Source organism: Sphaeramia orbicularis, chromosome 24 (genome assembly GCF_902148855.1).
Source record: "Sphaeramia orbicularis chromosome 24, fSphaOr1.1, whole genome shotgun sequence".
NCBI classification, from domain to species: Eukaryota; Metazoa; Chordata; class Actinopteri; order Kurtiformes; family Apogonidae; genus Sphaeramia; species Sphaeramia orbicularis.
In genome coordinates this window covers 33,427,537-33,445,209 of record NC_043979.1, presented here as the reverse complement: position 1 = coordinate 33,445,209, position 17,673 = coordinate 33,427,537, and the positions used below count along the sequence as shown (strand labels likewise).

At 34.3% G+C, this 17,673-nt stretch overlaps 1 protein-coding gene across 1 annotated transcript in view; it reads right to left on the bottom strand.

Annotated features, from left to right (window-relative positions):
* enpp1 (ectonucleotide pyrophosphatase/phosphodiesterase 1) overlaps window positions 1-17,673 on the bottom strand; it is an 85,566-nt gene that overhangs the window by 53,925 nt on the left and 13,968 nt on the right. The window contains exons 3-4 of the mRNA XM_030127749.1: window positions 8,764-8,821; window positions 1,622-1,719 (exon numbers count right to left, since the gene is read on the bottom strand). Of these exons, the coding sequence (XP_029983609.1) occupies window positions 1,622-1,719; window positions 8,764-8,821 (156 nt within the window). The remainder of the gene's footprint in view (window positions 1-1,621; window positions 1,720-8,763; window positions 8,822-17,673) is intronic.

Sequence of the window (17,673 nt, the reverse complement as noted above, 5' to 3'; positions counted from 1 at the left end):
CAAACTGTAAATGCTATGTTTGGGTCAGAATTCTTCATTAATTCAATTCCACAGGTCCATCTTCAACCCTATTTCTGAGTAATGACACCAGAAAGGTCGTTTTGAGCGCTGGCCCTTTAAATGCAAATGAGCCGTTTCATGCCCCGCCCCCTCCAGGTTGTTGGCTGTGCTGCTCTGTCCTGTTCAGCCACTTGTGTTCGTTAATACAACCAACAACTGAACATTTTAGGTAATCAGCTCAAAGTTTGGACATATTTTCAGTTTTTACTACAACCGCTGCTGCTGATAAACAATTATGTCGTACTCAGAAATGTTCGTCGGAAGTCTTGACCTTATATGTGCAAATGTCGTGACATAACTAGTTATAAAAAATTTAACAAATTAAAAAGGAATTGAAACAGATTGTCGAAATTGACAAAATTTTTTGCCAAAATGAATATAAAGATAGCTTTGCAGCACCTGGAGGGTTCAAATTCAAACTTTTGGAACTATTAGGCTCCAAATACACAAATAAATGAACCAAAGACTAATAAAAGTGGGGCCACATTCAGCCTGATTTGATCTCCATGGGGCTGGACCAGTAAAATAATAGCATAATAACCTATAAATTATCAACTCTAAATTTTTCTTTGTTTTAGTTAAAAAAAAAAACCCATTAAATTATGAAAATATTTACTTTTATAAACTATCCAAACAAAAAAGATGTGAATAACCTGAAAAAACTGAAATTTATTAAGAAAAGTAAGTGCAATTTTAACAATGTTATGCCTCAACTCATCATTTCTACATGTGCATTATGGATCGGATCTACAAAGACACTAAACACTTCGTAACAGGCAGAAAATTGTTAAATTTTGTATGTGTTTGTGTGTGTGTGAATAGATATATAAAAATAGAAGAGTAATGTAAAAGGAAGAAGGACATATATTATTAATAATATTGCAGGGAGAGGGGGTGGGATTAAATAAGTTGTACTTCTTCCCACCCCTTTTCGGGCATGTAAATGTAATTATCATGCTTTTCTTCTGACTAAGATTGTTATGATTCTTGATATTTGTATTATTATGTATGTTTTGCTAGTGCATATATGTTAAATTCCATTGCATGTTCAGAATAAATCACTAAATCGGAATCGGAAAATTGTGCTCAATTTTCTTTAGACATTTTTGGTTGTTCAAATTTTTTTTCGGTTATTCACATTTTATTGTTATAGGATAGTTTGTAAATGTAAATATTTTCAGAATTTAATGTTATTTTTTGCATCAAAACAGACAAAAATTTGAAATTGTCATTATTTGTAGGCATAGTGTAATATTTTGTTCACATCAAACCGAGAAGAAAATATGGAAAATATTATTTTTTGTAGGTTATTTTGCTGTTATTATTTGACTGTAGATCCTATTGGTCTCTATGTGGAATCTGAACTAAAATGAGTTCGACAGCCTTGACAGTGGAATTTTTGCCAGTTCATCCCAAAGGCCGGATTGGAACCTTTGGCGGGCCGCATTTGGCCCCCAGGCCGCATGTTTGAGACCCCTGCCTTTAAGTGAATGAACCAACTGAAATGAAACCAAAAACTGCAGAAACAGTAACAGAAACAGTGAAGAATGCTGGTATTTACGTAAAGTATCGATGACAGGAGTGTGGCTGCTGTGATCTTTCAGATACTCGGCCCTGAACCCGTCCAAGGACACCAGGATGAGAGGAGACCTGGAAAAACTGACAGAAGAAGAATGGAGCTTTTAGAGGACAGCAAGGTGGGACCGTGAATGGGAATGAAAGCGCAGGAGGCACGGGTTATCTTTGGCAGCAGAACTGTAGCAGGGGTGAAGAACAGTTGGGCTGTGTCGAGGGAAAACAAAGCAGCTCTTTGACTGAACAAGCAAAAGAAATAAAAGATGAATCTGAGACCACACAGACACAGAGGGTGGAGAAAAGGAAGAGAAATACAACTCTACTGATGATGAGTCAAGGTATGTACTGGTAATGAGAGAATGACAGCTTATTACTACACTGATATGTTATAGTCAGTAGTCTCTTTTCCACTGACCCTCAAATTGCGCAAATATTACTTGTATGTAAAAATTTACCTAATGGAAAAATGACAATTTCCCCAAAAGTCTCATTTTTTGATTAAAAGTTTTTGTGCTGGCCAGAGGTGGTTTTTCGGGTGTAGCGCAAATGGTATATCATGAAAAAGTGCAATGAAAAGACCTTTTTTCTCAATTAGAGTCAGGTGAATTAAAAAAATGGATGTTGACAGACGTTACAACAGGCGAAGAAGAAGAAGAAACATGTTGTGGTATGTGTGGACACACCAGGAAACCCAATCATTTTTCATCACAGAGGGGAAATATATAATAATAATGAATATATCTGTAAAGCAACACCATATTTACGTTACATATTTAGATTCCAGTTCAGCCCATGGGATGTTTTTGCCAAGTGCAAAAATTCCACAGTCTTGAAATGAATTAAGCAAAAAGAATTTAGCTTGAATTTAGCAAAAAATCTTGAATTAAGCCCAAAAAAAATCTTCAATTAAGTAAAAACAAATCTTGAATTAAGCCAAAAAAAAATCTAGAATTAACAACTTAATTTTTTTCCTTTGTTTTAGTGCAAAAAATAATATTAAATTATGAAAATATTTACATTTACAAACTATCCTGAAACAACTAAATGTGCATAACCTGAACAAATATGAACAACCTGAAATGTCTAAAGAAAATTAAGCACAATTTTAACGTTTTTTCTGCCTGTTCCTCAGTGTTTAGTGTCTTTGTAGATCTGATCCATAATGCACATGTAGAAATGATAAGTTGAGGAATAATATTATTAAAATTGCACTAAATTTTCTTACGTTTTTTAATTTGAATTTCAGTTTTTTCAGGTTTTTTTTGTTGTTGTTGTTTTTTTTGGATAGTTTATAAAAGTAAGTATTTTCATAATTTAATGTTTTGTTTTTTTACACTAAAACAAGACAAAAATTTGGAGTTGTCATTATTTCTAGGTTGTTATGTTATTATTTTTCTGGTCCGGCCCACTTCAGATCAAATTTAGCGGAATATGGCCCCTGAACTAAAATGAGTTTGACACCCCGGTTTAGACTTTAAATCCCTTGTTTATGAAGTGTAATGTAGACTCCATGTTTTGGGGCTTCTTAGGGTTTTTTTTGGTTTTCTTCAGAATTCTGACATTTCTAATACCAGCAGTATCCTTCTCTTGTTCAGGTTTTTGAATCCTTGTTTTTGACGTGTGTGATGTTGGTATCATTTTCAATATTTTGGTTGCTTTTCTTTTACTTTACCACATTTTAAAATCCTGGATAAACTTACAGTATTCCAAATTCTGATGCCTTTGGTTGTTATTAACATTTATTTGTACTTTTGCTTTCATTACTTGAGTACATTTAGTTTACTTTAGTTTATTAGATCATGGACAATCCCAATTAATTAACTGTATCAATAACAGTAAAAAAGGGGCAGCTTTAGCCAACATGGCTAGTATCGTGCTGTAGTCCCCGGCCTGATGACAATAGGCACCCTAAAAAAAACCAATATATTACAGCACATTAATTAAAAAGACAGAGTTAAGACAGCATTTAATTACAGATTACATGATATACTTAAGTACAGTAAAGACTTTAACTTGAGTATCATTTCAGTTGGTGACTTAAACTTGTAACAAAGTCATTTTTTGGTACCTGTACTTTTACTTAAGTGTGACTTTCCAGTACTTTACACAACACTGATTATAGTAATAGAGTCATATGTACGTAATTTTATTTTTTTTTTAATTACAGCTGTTCTTTTTTGAACCAGTCTATGTTAAAGGTTAATTAAAGGGTTTCCACTAATTACTTGCTCATCTTTCAGTTCTGATGATATGAATTTTCCTGGTAAGACTATATTTTACTGAACAAACAGCTGCACTGTGCCATAAACAACACTGGCGAGAGTGGTAGTGAAAAACAAAGCAGTACGGTTACCACAGTAAAACCAAAACACTGACGCTACAATATGTTTAGACGACCAAAAGAGGAAAGAGGCTGAACTTTCCAATAGTAAACAAAGTATTCAGACAGCAGACTGTGACAAGACTTCACCAAAAATAGAAGTTCTGCATGCAAATTCTAATTTAAGTCAGAGAAGTCTGGTTGTACAATATTAACAGAAGAATGTAAATGGAACAGGGTCAATTATTCTGCAGCAATGTGGATATGCAATTAGTTATTGTTATAATTACACAAAATCTGTTCATTCTATTATTATTATTATTATTATTATTATTATTATTATTATTATTATTATTATTATTATTATTATTATTATTATTTTACTTAATACCTGACAGGTTGGGCCTCTGAGTCAGTATGTGGAACTTTTCTTTTGAGTCTATACCCCAATGATTACTTTATAGTGTGACACTACCTGCTATAACTAGAGTTTTCGCTCCTTTACATCTTCCCTATTGTTTCTGATCTCTATAGCAGATGTAAGCGGCCTTGCAGTCGGGGGAAATTTCTGTTTTAGCCTCTGCGAATTTCATTTTTAAGTGAACTGGCTGGCTCAAACTTTTTATACAGTGCTTATGATGTACTAAAACACATTTCCATGTCGTTTAATCTGTGTAGGGGCATGCTTTATGAAACTCACTGACCGGAGGTTTTTGTGTTTATCCTGCTTTTGTCAGGAACTGAAAAGATTACATGGAAACTGCCTCCAAAGTTGTACATGTACGAGTCTCACAACGCAGAGTCCGACACCACCGATTATATAAAGTATGAAAAATCAGAGTATATATGATGTTTCTGATGATTATTTCTGTTGTATTCATGTGTATCTTGCATTTTACGGCTGTATACGTTTAAGACTGACCTCATTCAAACTATATGCGATTCTAAAAACTGAAATTTTTATGACGGGTCTGTTTTTGGCTTTGTGTAAATGCATTTTCCATCTATGAATGAATGTACAGGGTGGGGAAGCAAAATTTACAATGAACATTTAGTTGTTTTTTCTCAGCAGGCACTACGTCATTGTTTTGAAACCAAACATATATTGATGTCATAATCATACCTAACACTATTATCCATACCTTTTCAGAAACTTTTGCCCATGTGAGTAATCAGGAAAGCAAACGTCAAAGGGTGTGTGATTTGCTGAATGCACTCGTCACACCAAAGGAGATTTCAAAAATAGTTGGAGTGTCCATAAAGACTGTTTATAATGGAAAGAAGAGAATGACTATGAGCAAAACTATTACGAGAAAGTCTGGAAGATACTATTAAAGAAGAATGGGAGAAGTTGTCACCCGAATATTTGAGGAACACTTGCGCAAGTTTCAGGAAGGGTGTGAAGGCAGTTATTGAGAAAGAAGGAGGACACATAGAATAAAAACATTTTCTATTATGTCAATTTTCTTGTGGCAAAGAAATTCTCATGACTTTCAATAAACTAATTGGTCATACACTGTCTTTCAATCCCTGCCTCAAAATATTGTAAATTTTGCTTCCCCACCCTCTATACTCAGTGCCAATGAAAATGCAACACTTGAATGGGTTTTATTGTTCCTGAGCTGCATCAATATGTTTAAGTTTCACCTGTATAAGATAATCCCAGACAATTTCTTAACAACCTGAGACGGGTTGAGCTATTGTCACGCTTGAGTGAACTTGTCTGCATTCACAAGACTTGTTTTTCTCATTACTCAGCAATGAACTGCTCAACTTAAGTAATTGTGGTCAGTTAAGGAGTGGTCATGTTCTGTATATAAAGGCAAGCTGAAAAGCATGAAAATCATTTGCAATAACTCAGCGATGCCTAGACTGACACGTGACCAAAGATGCCATTCTATGGGGCTCCTGGAGGCCGGAATCTCTACTCGGCAGGTGGTGCGCCGTTTTGGATGCAGTGTGTCCACCATAGTCAGGATGCAACAGAGGCATGAAGAAACTGGCTCAACTGCAGACAGACCTCGCCCTGGACGAGCACGTGTGACCACGCCACAGCAGGATCGCTACATGGAGCTGCAGCACCTCCGGGACCTCTTTGTGACTTTTGGTTTTGGGGGTCCTTGACTTTCTTTCTTTATCCTTATTTTTTGTCAACAAATTTGGATGTGATTTTTTATTTTTACTGTATAGAAATAGCCTAGGATTAATTCCAAAGAGCTTATGGAATAAAAATCCTCATCGATTTAAAAAAATATAAGAATCTTCAAGTGTTGCGTTTTCATTGGCATTGAGTATATAAAGTATGAAAAATCAGAGTATATATGATGTTTCTGATGATTATTTCTGTTGTATTCATGTGTATCTTGCATTTTACTGCTGTATATGTTTAAGACTGACCTCATTCAAACTATATGCAATTCTAAAAACTGAGATTTTTATGACAGGTCTGTTTTCGGCTTTGTGTAAATGCATTTTCCATCTATGAATGAATGTATTTAGTTCGAAGAGGAGAAACTTGTCATACATTGGGCAATACATGCATTTACAGGATGGTAATGAGACCAGCGATATACGATTTAGACATGGCTGGAGGCGGAGCTAAAGATACTGACATTTTTTTTTAAAGTGACAAGGATGGGCAGGATTAGAAACAAATACATCAGAGGGACGGTTCAGGTCCGACGTTTTGGGGACAAAGTGAAAGAGGCCAGATTGAGATGGTTCGGACATGTGCAGAGGAAGGATAGTGAATATATCAGTAGAAGGATGATGAAGATGGAGGTAAACAGGAAGAAATTGGAAATACAGTAGAACTTCACAGTTTGAGTGCACCATTGTATGAGTAATGTGGTTTATTTTTGTTTTGAAGTGGAAATCTGGAATTTATTTTGCATTCTCTTGTATTATTTTTTAAAATAATTCTTTCTAACTACACTTTTTCTGTTTTAAAAACCTCTTAAAACTGATTTTTTGGGTGGTTTTTCGAGGCTGGAATGTATTAAGTGTCAAAGGCTGGCAAAAGCAAAATCAGAGATGTGAGCATTTTTAACAATTCTGATTTTACTGTAATTTTATGTAACTTTGATGTGACTTTAAATATTTACATATGCTGTATTCCTGTTTATATATGTATGTGTATATGTGCTATTGTTTTAACATCTGTGATTGAACATTGTCATTTTAAGTCCAAAATGTAACCTTCCTTCCCTCCCTCTCTCCCTCCTTCCTTCCTCCCTCCCTCCACAAAAAGAGTGACTAGGGACTGGAGATGGAAACTAGCAACAGCTATAATCTCTAAGTGAATCATCAGTTACTACAGTTTGTAACAGGTAGAAGTTATATTATGTAATTTGCATTGTTCCTATCAAATAAACTTTATAAATAAAATAAAAAAATTAATTATATTTCAATTCATTAAAAAAAGGATTTGTAAACCAAGTAAACTGCAAAACATACTCAATCATGGAACAAATTGAACTCATACCATGAGGTTCTATAGTGCTCTAAATATTAGTTCCTCAGCTTTATATCAAACTACAATACTAATGTACACTCATGGCCAAAAGTATCCAGAATGCCAAGTTTTGTTTTTGCAGAATTAGCAATTTTTATTATTTTTTTCCCCCACATGTATCTGAGGTACATTGAAGAACAATTCCAAGCCTTAAAAATGTTTCAAATAAATTCAATGAAAATACAGTAATGGAAAAAATGATTAGACCATCACAAGTCATCAAAAACAATGGTTATGCAATCAAGTACTAACTCCTGTTTGTATCATGTGACTAAAACAGACAGAAAAGAAAACATGGAATGCCTAAAACCACTGTTTTTGTCAGTACAATGTCATAGATACTGATGTAAGAACTGAAGTGATTTTGGTTATTATCAAGAAAACATGGAAAATGGATAGATATCAGCTCTGGAATTAAACTCTTATGAGCTATTTTTGTTGTTATCATTATATTTGTCCAAACAAATGTACCTTTAGTTGTACCAGGCATTAAAATGAACAAGAAATTGAAGAAAACAAGGGTGGTCTAATAATTTTTCCATGACTGTAAATCACATTTAAGCCAAGACTACATTTGTGTCATTCCCATAACTTTTGGCTGTGAGTGTACCTCTGACAACTGCACATGGATCTGGAGTTTATAAGATAAAATGACTTCTGTATCTAAAAAAAAAAAAAGAACATGTAAAATATGATTTACCCCAGCATTTTCTGGGAAAACATCCATAAACTGCAAACCACACTGTTTTCTAATAGAAACTCTATAAAAAGGATCCAAAGACAATGACCTACTGATATAAAAACCACAGACATTTATTTGTTTAAAACTCTTTGCGAACCCAAACTGGCCTCATTTGGAGCCAAAGGTTTTCTTTTCCATCATCTAATGAGTCTGTCTGGGGTTCCTCCCATGTACAGAACACACACGTGTGACCACCGATTCACACACACAACACATGCTTCACTAGTCATTCATTAGCCCGGTTTCCATAGCAACCACGACTTTTCCACTGAACTGGCACCATCATAAAAAACAACAGTCATGCATTTGGGTTATTTAGACACTTCTGGTATTTAAAAAAAAAAGTAAAATTAACAGACTGAACTGCCAGACTGTGACAACAAGTCCTTTCTATTTTTTTTTTTTTTTTTTTTTTTTTTCCATTAGTGACTGCCTACTGGGCACAATGCTCTCAACAGAGGGTGAGTGTGGGCGACACAACTGAACAGCTTTATTCTTGTCCACTAAATGCACATCAGATTATATTACAGCAGAATGAGAAGATTGTCTTACCCAGGTGGACACTGTGGTTGTTGTATTTCCTCAAAGTCCCCCTGCATCCACAGTTTCCCTGAAAATAAAAAAAAATGATGGAAGTGAGTCCATACAAAATTTGCACTCTCAGACCTAATGTTACCAGAATAGACACACATAGCACTCAATATTAACCCTTAAACACCCAAACAACCACTACTGATGTAAAATGCTTAACCCTATAACGCCAAACGCATCATATTTGATACACGACTTCCAATGTGGCCCGTGGGATGAATTTGCAAAAATCCCACAGTCAAAGCTGTCAAACTCATTTCAGTTCAGGTTCCACATACAGACCAATAGGATCTACAGTGAAATAACAGCACAATAACCTGCAAAAAATAAGGACTCCATATTTTCTTCTCAGTTTGATGTGAAAAATATATTACACTATGCCTATAAATAATGACAACTTCAAATTTTTGTCTTTGTTTTAGTGCAAAAATAACATTAAATTACAAAAATATTTACATTTCCAAACTATGCTATAATAATAAAATGTGAATAACCGAAAAATTTTTTTGAACAACTTGAAATGTCTAAAGAAAATTAATCACAATTTTAACAAGTTTCTGCCTGTTACTAAGTGTTTAGTGTCTTTGTGGATCCGATCCATAATGCACATGCATAAGTTGAGGCATAATATTGTTAAAAATTGCACTTACTTTTCTTAAGAGATTTCAGTTTTTTCAGGTTATTTGCATCTTTTTTGTTTGGATAGTTTATAAAAGTAAGTATTTTCATAATTTAATAGGGTTTTTTTTGCACTAAAACAAAGAAAAATTTGGAGTTATTATTTATAGGTTATTATGCTATTATTTTACTGGTCCAGCTCAGTTGAGATCAAATCAGGCTGAATGTGGCCAATGAAAGAAAATGAGTTTGAGACCCCTGCTCTACATGATCAGGGGGATATTTTTTTGTGTTATATTATGTTATATATTATGTTATATGTTATGCATTATGTTCAGAAGGACCAATAAAAGCTCCAGTTAGAAAGAACTGGAATTTTCTTTCAATAATTTAATGGCTCAGGCTTTACAGGGTTAATACCTATTGATCTATTAATCCTATCGATCCATACAAATAATTGGTGTAAAACACAGTGTGTCATCTTTTCATGGTCATCAGATATGACCCATTTGGATGTTCAGAGGCTCTGTAGTTACCGTGGAAACACCGTCATCTTCTACAACGTTGATTCACCAGTAACACCCATGGAGTTGGATCAGTGACAGTGGATGGACACCCTTGTTTTATGCTGTTATTGATATATTTGTGGAAAATGTCACGTTTTCTTCAGTTTTGTCTTTTTCTGATATAATAACCCTCAACTTTAATCAGAACTTTCATGAACATTTTATGATCACCATATTAAATTTATAAAAATATGTGATTTTCATTAAAAAGAAACGCAAAATACAGAGGTTAATATTATAAAAAATGGAGATAAATCACTCAGGAAAAATTTTAATAATTTGGGAACTGCCACACAAGTAGTACTGGGTGTTTATGGGTTAAAGTAGTTCCATGTTTACTTTGAGCTGTAACGAAGAACAACATGAACAGCGGATTAAATATAAGAAAATACCTAATTTACACTGAAAAAACATTAAATACAGTGGATAATATTCTAATAAATGGTCATAAATCACTTAAGATAGGTTAAATAGAGAGAAAAATCTATTTGGGAATTGCTACCATAGTAGTGTTGGGTCTTTATGGGTTAAATAAAATAAATACATTTTTTGTGCAAAGTGTGCAATACACTTTTACGTCACACAAAATGGAACTGTTTAATCATTTGACTCACATTCAAGAGGAACTGAGAGTGCAACCATTCACAGTTCATTCAGTTTATCATCTACTTATTCGTGACATGAGTAAGAGCAGAAAGACTCTGAAGATTTCCCCACTTCCTGGCCACTGAAGTCTTTCCACTACTTTTTGGATCAGAGTAAGAGCACAGCTCAGTGAACCAATATGTTTTTCTTCCCCTAGAAAAGACTGCAACTGACAAAAACACAGGAAGACTATTAAGAAACAGAAAACTCCGCCTTCATTTTTTAAAATAAATTCAGGATTAGAAGCATATGATGGTACAACAGATGCAACCCAGGCTTTGTTTTCATGGAAACTAAACGGTAGAAAACACAGTCTGTGCTGAAAACATGATCATTTTACGTCCTCGTTCATGCATGTGAAGCTCTGAGTTTAAAGCTGACTTTTCAAAAATTTAGGGTGGGGAACCAGAACGGATCCCAAGGCTGTTTCCAATGTGTTGTTTAAAGTCATAACTAACATTAAGAAGACCAATACGATAACACTTTATAATAAGCAGACACTATGAAGCATTAGTTAAGCATTAACAAATACTGAATTCATAATTTATAAAGCGTATTTGACATGAATACTCATTAGTATATGGTTTATAAGCAGTTATAAATGTTTTACTAATCATTCATAATCATAATCATTCAATCATGCAGTTTGTTTGATAATCCCATGTGCTGTGTCTTTCCTTTGTAAGAATAACAGACTTTTGTGAGTCTTTAGGCATTACCAACCTTTAAATCTCATTTGTAAATGCTTTATATGTCATAGATAGTGCACACTTTAGATGAGCTCACACCATAGACTTAATTAATGAGTAGTAAGTGCTTTATAACTACCTGAAATAATGAATTCCTGTATTAATAACTGTTAATAGGACACAGATTGGAAAATAAATGTGTGAGTTAGTATAAAATACACACTAATATATTCACTAACCATTAGTACATGTCTGAATAGTGTATGTGCGAGCATAAATGCACGTCATAACTGGTTTGTAAGTGATGCAATACTAAATTTTTAAATGCTGAATCCATAATTTGTAAAGTATGGAAATACAATCATTAAGCACAATGTAGATGAGCTTATTAATGATGAGTAAAACCATTATAACTGTGTTTATAAACCATATATTAATGAGTATTCATGTCAGAAATATGCTTTATAAATGATGAATACAGTATTTGTTAATCCATGACTAATGTTCTTATTAATGATGAATAAAACATTTATAACTGTGCTTATAAACCATATATTAATGAGTATTCATGTCAGAAATATGTTTTATAAATGATGAATTCAGTATTTGTTAATGCTTAACTAATGCTTCATAGTGTGTACTTATTATAAAGTGTTAGCATTATTTTACCAAAAAAATTGTCTCCGTCTTGGGTCGCCAGAAATTTGTGATGTTAAAATGGGGTCATGAGTCAAAAAAGGTTGGGAACCACTGGCCTAAATCATCAAATTCTCAATTCTGGTAAAGTTTTTGTGTTTCTTAAAAAAATCTGACTTGGGCAAATCATTTTAGGAAGGTAATGATGTCTTTTGCACTTGAAAGGTCATCAAAACGACGGTTCATATGACCTCAGTTCGTGTAAAGTCCACATAAATCTCACAGCCTATACTTGTAATAGGATTTATTTTGTGATAATGTTACTACAGTGATTCACATTTAAATTAAAAAAATAACTACTTCTTCTGGACAACACTCACTCCCATTTTACCTCTGTTACAGTCCCCATAAACGACTGGGTGAAATATGTATGATTCCAGGAGTCTGATGCCCTAGTGTGCTCACAAGCATGTTATTATTTTCTTCTGTCTGTCATTTGGTGCTGGCCAAGTGAGTGCTGTGGGTTTTTACAGCCATTTCATTTGAGAAAGATGTTTTCAGCATCTGGAGATATTGATGATGAGAGAACTTCCAGAATACAGCTGCAGGCCATAAAATGAAAACACAGTATGAGGAGAGCAATGGCAGAGCGGGTGATACATATCTGTGTCACATGTAGGTATGAGCTCTAATGTGAACTCCTGTTTATAATATACAGTATAAAAGACTCCCAGGTCCCTCAGATCCTCCACTGACACTGCTGAAAATGTGTGGTGGGTTAAATTCCACAAAAAACTTAATTCTTATTATCAGGCGATTATGCACTATACAAAAACATGAATATTTTGAATGTGATTATTCATTTGTTTACTTTCAATAACTGGTTCATAAATTGATATAGTTTGAATCTATTTGGGCTTCTCATTTGTCATTTTCATCACTACTTCTCTTTTTTGTTTTTATTTTAGCTCATTTTCATGCCTTTGTGCTATTTTGATCTTGATTCGTGAAGCACTTTGGGATGTATTTTCAATGAAAGTTGCAATATAAATTATCATTATTACCTACATACGTATATTACTGTTATATCATTAGTCGTTTTTTCATAACCTTCAAACTGCACAAATATAATTTGCGCATAAAAATTCACCTAATGTAAAAGCAGCAATTTCCCCAAAAGTCTCATTTTTTGATTAAAAGTTTTTGTGCTGGTTTTTTGGGCTTGGTGCAAATGGTATATCATGCAAAAATGCAATGGAAAGACCTTTTTTCACAACTAGAGTTGTTAACAACAAGCGAAGAAGAAGAAGAAACATATCGCGGTATGTGTGGACACACCAGGAAACCCAATCATTTTTAAATTTAGTACGAGAGTGAGGGGTAATATATAATAATAATGAATATATCTGTAAATCAACACCATATTTATGTTCGTCGCCATGTTTATGGAATGACTTCTCGTGTCATCTTGCGATATTAAATAAACAAATCATCGCTTCTGTGATTTAATGGAAAAACCGACATTACGCACCTCTGTTTTTTCGACATTTAGTAAATATCGGTAAAGTTACAAATATAATGTTACAAATATTAAATTATTTAACTAGTAGTATTGTGACTGCCTCCGCCGCTACCGCTGCCACAATAATTCTAACAAATTAGGCTACTGGTATTATTAAATATTTTTGTATTATCACAACAACGCGGTGACAGGTCTTTTAAAGCTGTGGCACCACGTCTATGGAATGACCTGCCTCTACACCTACGGTCCATGGACTCTGTAGAGAGCTTTAAGAAACACCTCAAAACCCTTCTGTTCAAAAAGGCTTTTTAGTCTCCCACCTGACCCAGGACCACCACAGACTGATTACACTCTATGTATTCATCTTAACGTACTCCATATGTCATCCCCCCCCCCCCCCCAGTCTCTCTATATCTCTATCGCTCTCTCTTTTCTCCTCCTTTACTCTCTCTCTCTCTCTCTCTTTAACCCCAACTGGTCAAGGCAGACAGCCATCCTTCAGGAGTCTGGGTCTGCTTGAGGTTTCTGCCCGTTAAAGGGAAGTTTTTCCTCGCCACTGTCACCAATCACAAGTGTTTGCTCCTGAAGGATTCTGTTGGGTCTCCGTAAACTTAATTTGATTCTGATTTGAATTGATAAAGCACTTTGTGACTCTGTCTGTGAAAAGTGCTCTATAAATAAAATTTACTTACTTACAATTATTATTTTCCCCCTCACTCCCCCCTCTCTCTTTCTCACTTTCATTTACACCCCCTCTTCCCCTTTTCCCTATCACCCCTAACCAAGTTATATGGTTTAGTTGCTATTTACGTTTATGATCTTTTTCATTGTAATATGACGTTGTTGTTGTTTGTCAATACTCTGTTGTTGTTGTTTTTGGTTTGTTTATTTGTTTGAGTTTTCCTTTGTTTATGTGTTGTTGTTGTTTTTCTGTCCACATTGTCTTGTTAACTATCACCAATTAAAAAAAAAAAAAAAAAAATATCGGTAAAGTTTTGTGCAGATGTCCAATGGAAAAACAACTGCTGTTATCATTACTATTACTAGCACTTTATTATAACTTTTATTCTGTATTATTAAACTATGTACCAGTGGTTCCCAACCTTTTTTGGTGTGTGACCCCATTTTAACATCACAAATTTCTGGTGACCCCAGACATTTAAAATGGAGACTTTTTTTTTTTTAAATTTTTTGCTAAAATTAATTTGTTTTTGATCATGTAATACTTTGCTATAGTATGTTGCAAATAAATATTAAATTTTAGATGACATTTAGTCTATATAATGTATATTATTATGGACGGAGGCAGTAGAGTCAGGTGTAGATTACTGCGCAAAGTGAGAATTTTATTTTCCTTGGTCAGGATATGTACAGTCAGTCCATCTTGGATTTACAAGGCTGACAGTTAATACTGAACAAACAAGAACTCAAACTATGAATTATGAAAGAACTGCAGCATCTGAAACTGACCACAATGAACATTTGAAAGATAAACAGAACCACAGTGCTTCAGTTTCAGCTTCACAGTTTGTCATGTCTTTTATGAATTAGGATTTTCTCTGTCAACTCACTATATATTTATTTGTATTTATTTATTTATTTTTTTAATCAATTACTAGAAATTTCAGGCGACCCCAAGGTTGAAAAACACTGCTATATACAGTATATATTGTGCATACTATAATATTATATTCTAATGTTATAACATAATAAACCACTTATTAATCACTACTTTGCTACTTGTTTCTATTAGTACTTTCCAATATACAATTGCAATTTTTCACTACTTTTTTTTATAGTTATTGTTCTTCTTTTGTCTTGTGGTATTTCTTGTGTGTACATTGGGTGTTGTGCTGTTTTTTTTTCTTCTTTTCTCCTAATGCTTCTTCTAATGTTGTGCTGTTTATGGAACCTCAATTTCCTGAAGGCTCTGCCCAAAGCATCTATAATACAGGTGTCAAACATGTGGCCCATAGGATGGATTTTTGAAGTGCAAAAATTACACTGAAGAAATTAACAATTGAGGATGTCAAAATCATTTTAATTCAGATTCCACGTACAGACCAATTAGATATCAAGTGGGCCAGAACCAGTAAAATACAATCACAATAAACCTATAAACAATGAAAACAGCAAATTTTCTCTTTGATTTAGTGTAAAAAAGTAAAAGGACATGAAAATGTTTGTTAAAAAACTGTTATTTTACAGAAAAGTGAAAAACCTGAAATGTCTTAAGATAAGTAAATGCAATTTTACCAATATTCTGCCTGTTATTAAATGTTTTGTGCATTTGTAATTGTAATGTAAGTTGTAATGCACATGTATAAATGATAAACTAACAATCTGAGGCATAATATTGTTAAAATTGCAGTTGTTTTTCTTAACCCTTTCATGCATACTGGTCACTACAGTGGACAGCTATTCTACAGCTGTTCTCTTGTATATTCATTGATTTTTTATTTTTTTATTTTTTTTTTAACACATATCTGTATTAAAGTTTTAAGACACTACATATCTTTTCTGACATGAATTGGTAACATTATGTAGATCTCTCCTGAGCATAAACCCCCAGAATCACAAGCCCTCCCCATAGTTTTTACACAATTTATCAGTAAATACATGTTTCTGTGCATCAAAAAATTAAATGTGTGGCGTCCAGCCGAGTGGACATTTTTGTAACTTCATGAAAAATAGGTTCATAAGAATTTTTTTTTCATTATTATTTTTTTTATGTTTTTTTTCTTTTTTAATTTTTTAAATTATTTTTATTTTATTTATTCTTTTCTATTTATTTTTCAGAGGAAAATTTTCAATCGCATTGTTTTTTTGATGCCTAAAGAGGAATAATAACACTCAGGAAAACATTTTGATTAAGGTTTTCATAATTCGTGCATGAAAGGGTTAAGACATTTCCAGTTGTTCATGGTATTCAGATTTTTGTAGATGTCAACATTATCAGAATTTAATTTTACTTTTTTCACTATTATTCTTTTACTGGTCCGGCCCACTAGAGATCATTTTGGGCTGAATATGGCCCCTGAACTAAAATGAGTTTGACACCCCTGATCTATAAAGTTCTATCCAATCCAGTCTAATCTAATCTAATCTAATCTTGTAAAGTTAAATAAAGAAAAAAGCAGGCTAAGGAAAAATAGAAAAATAAGAAGAGGCTGATTTTATGGGGTTAATATACTATATTAAGGAATGGTTTGGTGTAGATGACATCACATTTGATTACTTCTTTTGGATTTCCATAAAAGTACGACTAGAGAATGTGTCCTTTACTAGCTGCAAAAGCTAAACCATCCAACACATCCTTCTATTGTTTCCCCCTGAGCAGCATTTTGTTAGAAAAGTGTCTCGCTCAAGGATATTCCCACAGACTAGGTGACTTCAGGAAGCTCTGGACCTTTTCTTCAACTTTCAAGTGTTTCCCAATATATCTGTCAAATCTGTTGCTGCCTGCACACACACATGTCAGGGGGAATCTTAGCACGTCGGTGAGAAAGCCCCTCCTCACGTCCTCTCGAGGCCAGCGGTGTGGTTTGGCCCCAACACAGGGATGCTCCGTCTCAGGAGACAAGTTGCTGCGGTCAGTAATCCACGGGAAAACCCATTTTTGCACTGCGTACTGTCAGCCATCATGGAAGAAGTAGAGGCTTGGGTTATTTTTATTTCTTTTTATCTGTTTCCAAAGGTCTTTACCCAGAGAGCAGCGTGCAGAAGATCCAGCTATGCTCAATGGATGTGAATAACTCTAAAATAAGTGTATTCACATATGGCTTTTATGTTAACTGGGCAGGAAATATAGGTTAAGGGGAAATGCCACAGCAGAGAAAGAGCGAGCACCCCACCCAGCTGCTGTGGACAGCTGCCCACACTCACCACCGCTACCCCCGGAATGGAAGAGGGGTTGTTTTGGCACGGCGGTTTGCAACAAAGAGCGCACTGACGCCGCTGCCCACGTCTAACCAAACGGAATCTATATCTGCACCAAACATGCCAACCCCGGGTGAACATTCCTGTCTCGCTTAAAAGTGTGTTTACGACATGTTTTGCAAGCATGTGCAAAAAAAAGACATATCACACCCCCCTGACAGAACCATATCCTGTTAACAAATCTTGGGTTCACCTGTCAGTCATTCTACAGTGGCTGCTTCTGCTGTAACTTAAGCTTCCTTCACTGCTGTACGTA